General features: G+C 40.6%; 1 protein-coding gene across 1 annotated transcript; it reads left to right on the forward strand.

Moving 5' to 3' along the window:
- Positions 1 to 1,526: 1,526 nt before the first annotated feature.
- LOC109871906 (ras-related protein Rab-18-B) lies at positions 1,527 to 8,511 on the forward strand. Its single transcript, XM_020462929.2, has 7 exons — positions 1,527 to 1,693; positions 2,236 to 2,291; positions 2,488 to 2,549; positions 5,017 to 5,089; positions 5,434 to 5,555; positions 5,800 to 5,866; positions 6,769 to 8,511. Exons 1-7 carry the CDS (start codon positions 1,626 to 1,628, stop codon positions 6,939 to 6,941), a joined length of 621 nt encoding a protein of 206 aa, XP_020318518.1. The 5' UTR covers positions 1,527 to 1,625; the 3' UTR covers positions 6,942 to 8,511.
- Positions 8,512 to 8,856: the final 345 nt, after the last annotated feature.

An 8,856-nucleotide genomic window follows, 5' to 3' on the forward strand; every position in this document is an offset into this window, starting at 1 on the left:
CCCTCTTGAAGCATGTGGGAACAGCAGACTGGGTTAAGGATTGATTATGTCCGTAAACACACCAGTCAGCTGGTCTGCGCATGCTCTAAAAACACGGCTAGGGATGCCGTCTGGGCCAGCAGCCTTGCAAGGGTTAACACGTTTAAATGTTTTACTCATGTTGGCTGCAGTGAAGGAGAGCCTGCTGGTTTTGGTAGCCGGCCGTGTCGGTGGCACTGTATTATCCTCAAAGCGAGCAAAGAAGTTGTTTAGTTTGTCTGGGAGCGAGACATCGTGGTCCGAGACGTGGCTGGTTTTCTTTTTGTAGTCCGTGGTTGACTGTAGACCCTGCCACATACCTCTCGTGTCTGAGCCGTTGAATTGTGACGCTACTTTGTCTCTATCCCCAGCTGACTCTTTGGAGAACAAAGTCTTTATTGAATAACAATCTTGTTCTTTCAGTATTCTTGTCAGGATGAAATTATGTTATTACCCATGCCCAGCATCTTAGTCCCACTACATCCTTAAAAATAATATCATGATCGACATTGTTAGGGTGAATGATTATCTCTAACCACTTTCGCTTTTTATCTTACAAGCACAGCAACAGGTAAGTAGGAAGCCTAAGCTTGTGCTAGTCGGAACGACTCATAGGAGCACGAGTCTATCTCCTGTTTCTGTGGTGTGAGGCAGCTTGATGTACAAGTACACCCCCTAGACAGGACGCTAGTCTATCTCTTGTTTCCGTAGTGTGAGGCAGTTTGATGTACAAGTACACCCCCTAGACAGGACGCTAGTCTATCTCTTGTTTCCGTAGTGTGAGGCAGTTTGATGTACAAGTACACCCCCTAGACAGGACGCTAGTCTATCTCTTGTTTCCGTAGTGTGAGGCAGTTTGATGTACAAGTACACCCCCTAGACAGGACGCTAGTCTATCTCTTGTTTCCGTAGTGTGAGGCAGCTTGATGTACAAGTACACCCCTTAGACAGAAGTTAGTCTATCACAGGGTCGTACCCCCCCCCCCCCCCCCCTTCTATCTCCTAAATGCTGAGTACCAAGCAACAGCAAGAGGAGTTTAGACTAAACTATAGACTTGTAAATGGGCATTTATAATGATAATAGGGTAAAACATTAAACAGCAGCACAGTTTTCTGAATTTACTCTGAGAATGTTTCATATGCATATCAGTGAGACTTTGACTGATAAACACATGTGATTTAGCTTCACCCTTTTACTGACAATACTGAACATAGTCATCAAACTGGTTAACCAGGAGGGTCCCCTGGTAAATATGGACCTAAACTATGGTTCCTACACTGTAACAACAATATGTATGTTCCATAAGAAAAATCCAGGGGTGTATTCACTAGGAACCAAGGTGTGAGACAAGTTAATATACTATAATAAATGTTGAAACTTTTCCATATTTTCGATCATGTTTGCCTTCACAATTAACGAACAGTGTTCATTTTACACAGTTTACAGGATAGTACTCTTATTTTGAAGGAAGAATAAAAACCACGAACCGGAAGTGCTTCGTTACTGTTGTAGCTGTCACAGCACCGAGCCGAAAATCGCACTGTCAACGTCAGACAAACACCCCCAAAAAACTGATTACAAGACAGCTTAGAAAAACGTTAGAAATATGGACGACGACGTGTTGACAACTTTGAAAATATTGATAATTGGTGAGAGTGGTGTCGGCAAGTCAAGGTAAGATAGTATTTTTGTTGTTGAAGTTTTGCTCATTACAGGAAGGCTATTTAGCCTAGTAATGTTATCTTGAGCTAACCTTAGCTACACTATGTAACTTTTCTTAGCTAACACATTAGCTAACGCTAGCTGTATAACCAGCTGCATCCGTTTGTCCTTTGAATTGGGAATAAACAACTTTCCTACACTTGGTTTTTTTATCATCTTACTTGATGATTTAACTATTTGCAGGTAAATTGCTAGCTACGTGTTAGTTATTTATCTTTGTCTAGTAGAACCAGTATCTGCTGGGTAAACGAAACGACGAGTAGCTTTCTGGGCACAGAGGAGATCTTGTCACATCCTTCTCATTTGCCCAGATACCGGTTGATCTACTAGCTAGCTATCTGGAGCTGGTGGTATGTGGCAAACCCACCCCAGCCCTTGTTAGTTAGCTAACTAAATAGTTTTCCTAGGTTGTGGGCTAGGTAGGCTATATCTGGTGTGTCAGTGTTTAAATGCCTGCTCTCAGACGTGGTGTTTCCCTTCTGTATCCCAAACAGTCTTCTCCTGAGATTCACAGATGATACTTTTGACCCAGACCTGGCTGCAACCATAGGTAAGTCCTAAAGGAGTATGCCCCAGTGCACTGTTAATGGGAAGGGGAAAACGCAGCATTCCCACTCTTAACAGCCGTTTTGACACCGTTGCTAGGCCTATCTGACAATGGAATATTGTTATGTCTCACACATTAGGCTATTCATATTTATGAGTCACCACTTGACTCTGCTCATGCCTCCCTCTTTTTGACACAGGTGTGGATTTCAAAGTAAAAACAATTGCAGTGGATGGGAATAGTGCCAAGCTTGCTATTTGGGTAAGTGTATGAAAATGTAATGTATTATCATTCAAATCTAAGCTCTTTCACTGTAATTAGGTTGATTTTTCTAAGGTGTGGCCAATGTACTCTGTGAAGTGAACATCAGGAAATTCACATTCTTAAAGGGATAATCTGCGGTGCAAACAAAAACAAAGTTTTCCACCTGCCAGTGTTTTGGTAAATAACGGATGGTGAACCAGTATCTGTGTGTTTATAGACCTCTCTAATGCCCAGAATGCTCTGACTCAGACTCTCATTCACCAACTCTGCAAGCATTATAATGTAAAAAATATGTTTATCACCAAATAAGGAGTTTCACTGAGCAGCGATTTTTCATTTACGCCGTTACGGCTGGTATGTACTTCCAACAAAGGTCAAAATAAATAATGTACAAGCAACTGAACAATGCCTGTTGTAGTCTTCTGACCTGTGACCTTTCTCGGTTGCAAGTATGTTTTTTTTTTAAATGGTTGGAACATGCCAGTTGTAACTGGAGTAAATAAAGATAGTTGCTCAACGAAACTCCATATTTGGTGATAAACAAACATTAATTTTTTTTTTTTTTTTTATCTTTATTTAACCAGGCAAGTCAGTTAAGAACATATTCTTATTTTCAATGACGGCCTGGGAACAATGGGTTAACTGCCTGTTCAGGGGCAGAACGACAGATTTGTACCTTGTCAGCTCGGGGGTTTGAACTCGCATCTTCCGGTTATTAGTCCAACGCTCTAACCACTAGGCTACGCTGCCGCCCCGCAGTAAAAAGATAGTTGCTCAACGAAACTCCATATTTGGTGATAAACAAACATATATTTTGATATTTGTTGAATCAGAGCTTTCTGGGTGTTTTTATAACGCACAGATACTTGTTCAGGCATGGAGAAATGTATCCACTCTCAACATCATTGACACAGCTATGGACTGACCATCTATGATATCAACATTTTTAGTTTTGAGGCTAGACAGTGTTTTTGTTGTTGTTTACAATTACATTGTTTAACAACATTCACTTTGTTCTGGTGTTTTAAAAGACACTGGAAAAACATGTGTTTGTTTGGCTCAAACATTAAGGTTGTTTCAACAGGCACAAAAAAAAGTTTTGAAAATGAGTCGATACGCGCATTTTGATTTCGTCTGTCCAAACCAGACGCAAACAACCGATTATTTTGGGTGCAGGTTCAAAATGCATATGAAACATTAATGGACATTTGGCTAACTAGATGTTGCTAGCTAGTTTGACCTGGGGTTGGACATTGGGTTGTTATTTTACCTGAAATGCAAATGGTCATGTTCTGATTATTTTATGCAAACATGACTGTCCTTGGGTCCCATGTTATTGTACATTCAGATAGGTTACCTCCTAAGTTTCAGAACGTTTGTTCCTTTCCTGCCTCCTGAACACATCCCAAGATGTTCTATTTCAGAAGAACTACATACAGGGCCTTCAGATAGTATTCACACCCCTTGACTTTTTACACATTTTGTGTTACAGCCTGAGTTTTAAATTGATACTTTGTCACTAGCCTACTAAATAATGTCAAAGTGGAATTATGTGAGTCATTAAGTATGCAACCCATTTGTTATAGCCTAAATAAGCTCAGGAATAAACATTTGCTTAACAAGTCACAATATGTTGCGTGGACTCACTCTGTGTGCAATAATAGTGTTTAAAATGAATTTTGAATGACTACCTCATCTCTGTTTTTAATTTTACCTTAATTTAACTAGGCAAGTTAGAACAAATTCTTATTTTCAATGATGGCCTAGGAACTGTGGGTTAACTGCCTAATAAAAAAATAAAAAAATAATGTGCAAATATTGTACAATCCAGGTGTGGAAAGCTCAGAGACTTACCCAGAAATACTCACAGCTGTAATCACTGCCAAAGGTGGCTCTAACATGTGTTGACTCAGGGGGTTGAATACTTATCTAATCAAGATAGTGTATGTGTAGATGGTTGACAAAACCATTTATCACCTTGTAACATAACAAAATGTGGAAGTTCAAAGGTATGACTCCTCCTTTCTGAAGGCACTGTAGAACAGCTTGTTCAAGGATAGAGTTGCAAGCACCATGGGATTGCACCATGAGATGGTGCTATTGTCTAATGTGTCACATAGAGAAGCTATGATGGCGGAAGGTTGGCCTCCCAAAGTGAAATCCACGACCCTAGCAGGACCTGGGAAGATTGACATGTTTTAGTATTTACTAAATGTGAAGCTCTTCATGGTCATCAAATTTTGATAATTGTGACTCATCAAAAAAAAAAAAAAAAACATAAACTAATTGAAAAGGTTGTTATAATTCCTATCCATAATGCTGCGTGTTGATACTTTCTACGAAGTGAATTCCTCTTGACGCTGGCATGGCATGGGTAACAGTTTCTGTGTTCAGTGCTGAAAATTGACACACTGTTTTCTCTCATTGATGCCCGGTTGTTGTTGTTGACTTTTGGGCCTGTTAGGACACAGCAGGACAGGAGAGGTTCCGGACCCTGACGCCCAGCTACTACCGTGGTGCACAGGGAGTCATACTGGGTGAGTGTTTGTTTGACCAACAGTGGTGAACATATATTATCACGTCTGGAGCCATATGTACTAAACATGCTGATCTAGGATCAGGTTCCTCCTGGCCATACGATCTTAGACATTATGATGTAAAATTACGAAGCAGTCATACTCTGAGAAGTCCCTGGTCTCCCAAAAATGAGGTGCCTATTTCAAATACGCCATTCAACTCACATTCTCAATTCTGAACCTCTAGTACTGTGGACCCCCACAGTATGATTTCCGTACCCCCCCCCCCCCGCGCTTGTATAACACATTTTAATTGTAGATATGGATAAGGTACAGACACTGTTAATCTCCTCTTTTGCTGTTAGTGTACGATGTCACTAAACGGGACACGTTCACGAGGCTGGAGAACTGGCTGAACGAACTGGAGACGTACTGCACACGGAACGACCTCGTCAAAATGCTGGTTGGGAACAAGATTGATAAGGAGGTGGGTGTCCCAGTGCATTGTGGGTCATACCTGTCTGGCATGAATCTGTCTTTTCAGCTGCGCTTCTCTTATATTGTCACCTAGCTGCCATTGTCTCCAGTGTTGGATGAAACAAATGCAACAAATAAAGTCCTTTCACTTAGCAATGTTTCGTGTTGCTGGTATTGTACCTGATGCCGTTACACATTCCACAGGCTAACACCTGTTATGTGAACCCATTGTTACATTTGTTTTTTTGTTTCAGGAAAACCGTGTAGTTGACCGAAACGAAGGCCTTAAGTTCGCAAGGAAACACTCCATGCTTTTTATTGGTAAGTTCTTGGGTCTTTGTAAAAATAGCTGGGCGTCTGAGTACAATAACCTGGATACTCAAGTTAATGGGGTCTACTACTTAAAGATCTCTTTCATTGTTTGGTGAGTAAATACCAGTTGGAGACTAGCTTTTACAACAAGTGTGCAGACTCTTGAATTCGGGCACAGATGTCATCCTGTAACTCTCCATTTGACATTCCTAATCTCCACTGTCAGCACAACACTGAAGGATGCAGCCCTTCCAGGAGAACTGGATTACGATCGCAAATCTGCAGTCAATCATCTATCAAACCTCATGTCTACATGTGTTTCTATTTCCCAGCTCCAATCGCCTCCTGAAATTAGGTTATAGCATTTCTGAAGACTTTCCATTTTAGAATGACTAAATTAAAGGTTTTGAAAAGGGTTTATGGAAAAGGGTAATGTTTTTGTTTCTGTGCCGTGTAGGCTACACAGTGTGTGTGTGTGTGTGTGTGTAACTTTTTCTTGATGCGAACATTCATATTTTATGAACGCTGAATGTGTATGTCTACACATGTCAATCTAAATTACCGAAATCAAGATCATCATCATCATATGTCAGAAAATCAACAGAGTAAAGATATCTCCTGAGAAAATTACCTTAATGTATGGACTGGGTGAATCAGACATCACTCTCTTTGGTGAAGAAATCCATCCCAGTCCGATGTTGTAATGGCACTTGTCATGCACATATTTTGATGCATAAAAAAAATCAGCTACTGGGACTTGAACTGAAATAGTCTGAAAACGTATACCCACTGTCACTTTTGCTCCCATTTCATTCAAAACAGACCCTAAAATAGTTTTGAAGTGAGTTTTTGTTGTTGTTGCATCCCCCTTAACACTAATATCACACTAATGTGCCCTTCCACTTTGGTAGAGGCCAGTGCTAAAACGCGGGATGGTGTCCAGTGTGCCTTCGAGGAGCTGGTGGAGAAGATTCTCCAGACTCCAGGGCTTTGGGAAAGCAACGCCCAGCCACGGGGCGTTCAGCTGGGGGACCAGGAGCAGCGCGCGGCTGGAGGCTGTGGAGGATATTGTTCCGTACTGTAAACCTGGAACCAACCCAAACGGCATACTGGAAACCAGAACCTGAGAAGGATATTAAGAGTCCGTTAATATACTGTGTGTGTGTTTTATATACTGAGTCACGGCAAGGGTTCATCTGCACTTTCCGATGTCTCGGTACAAAGGGACTTTGCAGTTTGCACTCTTCCTGTACTGCCAGCCAGTTGTCACAGTGCGTGGTGTTGAGAACACAGTTGATTTTCATCACGTGTAAAATATCACGCTAAAGGAGGTGTATTTGTTTTATCTATTAAGTTTGTTAACCACACCAAGTCACTTATGCGTCTTGTCGAACACATCATGGTGAATGAATAATGTCTTCTCTACAATATATTTAACACCTTCTGCTACACGTTTATGCAATACGTTATGAATAGGATCATTGCGTCATGTCAAATGCCTACCAAGTTATACCGCAAATACCTTCGCTATTTATGTCGTTTTCTACTTGATGAGTAGATCTGCATGCCTTAACTATGGTTACCGTAGGACCAATAGATGAAGGTAGAGTCCTTCCATGTGGGGTGGGGCTTCAGACCTTCCACGCGCCTTCACTTTGTCCTAGCTAGTGTTTTGTAGGCCTATAACCCCCCCCCCCCCCCCCCCCTCCCGATAAGCACTTTGTAACAGCTGACAGGCATTCATCACCACGCATTGTGCGCCTAGTCATAGACAGACATCCATTTAACGTGGAAGAAGAGTGTACGCTTCAAACGTATCCATCCCACTGGTTGACAACCAATTGTCATTTATTTTTATCCCCTTCCATTTTATTTCCTTGGTGATTTCTCTATTCCAAGCTGTTAAATATTTTATGTTTTCTTCCACTTTTTATTTCCTGATGTGGGAACATGCATGCAATGTTTTACGTCTTCGTAAACCACACAGTCCATGTGGCGTTGATATAGCCTAGTGATGTGCTTATCCATAGCTGTTACTGGCTCAAATGTTGAAGGGGGAAAAAAGTTACCAGTTTATTATTAAAGCTATTGCAAAATTAAAGTTCTTATTATAAAAAAATAATTCTCTTTAAAAAATAAAAAAAAATCTACTTGGTTTCATTCTGACCCTTCAATCAAGCACTCCTTCTTATTACATAATGGGTGTTAGTTCAAGCATGCTTATGGATGTTCAGTATATCCCGTGGTCTGGAAAAGGGATGCATTTACATGGATCAGCCCAACAGGTTTCTCTCATGCCTGTTTTGTTAAATGGTCCACTCCGTAACATATTACACACAGTCATGTCACACCACACGTACATGCAAAAACTCATTGTCAAGACAGATTTGAGTCTGTATATCTGTAGCAAGATCTACAGTATGTTTGTTGCATGTTTAGCTATTTGAATTTTAAATAATTATCCTTTTTATTTGTTTTATCTTCAGTTTTGTCTGACCTTTTTTTTTTTTTTAAAGTGGGCTTGTTTTCCATCCATGAATCATCTTTATGAATATCTATACCATAACATTCAAATGACACTTGTAAGTGGTGTTGTGCTCGGTCATGACAGTTTGTATTATTTCAAACTGAAATAAAAGACGATGGGAAGAAGAGGAATGTTTTGAGTTTGTTGTTTGAGTTGCCTCGAGAGCACAATTTTTCTACTGCATTAAGGCTATTTTTACAAGCTGAATATTTGTGGGGAATGCGCATACCGGTATTCTTTAACTATTTGTTTTCTTATGGTAATCATATCTTTAATACAGTCCAAAGGTCCTTTATTTGTTGAACTGTATTGAATGTCAATGTTAGCTATGTTAGCTATACCTAACCAAACTACAGTATTTATACTGAGTACAAAATATTAAGAACACCTTCCTGATATTGAGTTGCAACCCCCCCCCCCCCCCCCCCCCCACCCTGAACAGCATGAATTCATCAGGGCATGGACTCTACAA

Source organism: Oncorhynchus kisutch, linkage group LG27 (genome assembly GCF_002021735.2).
Source record: "Oncorhynchus kisutch isolate 150728-3 linkage group LG27, Okis_V2, whole genome shotgun sequence".
NCBI classification, from domain to species: Eukaryota; Metazoa; Chordata; class Actinopteri; order Salmoniformes; family Salmonidae; genus Oncorhynchus; species Oncorhynchus kisutch.

Excerpts from the sequence above, each read along its gene's own strand:
- LOC109871906 (XM_020462929.2), top strand. The coding sequence starts at position 1,626 with ATGGACGACGACGTGTTGACAACTTTGAAAATATTGATAATTGGTGAG. Across the intron at positions 2,550-5,016 it reads GTGCCAAGCTTGCTATTTGG|GACACAGCAGGACAGGAGAG; the intron begins GTAAGTGTATGA and ends TGGGCCTGTTAG. Across the intron at positions 5,090-5,433 it reads TGCACAGGGAGTCATACTGG|TGTACGATGTCACTAAACGG; the intron begins GTGAGTGTTTGT and ends TTTTGCTGTTAG.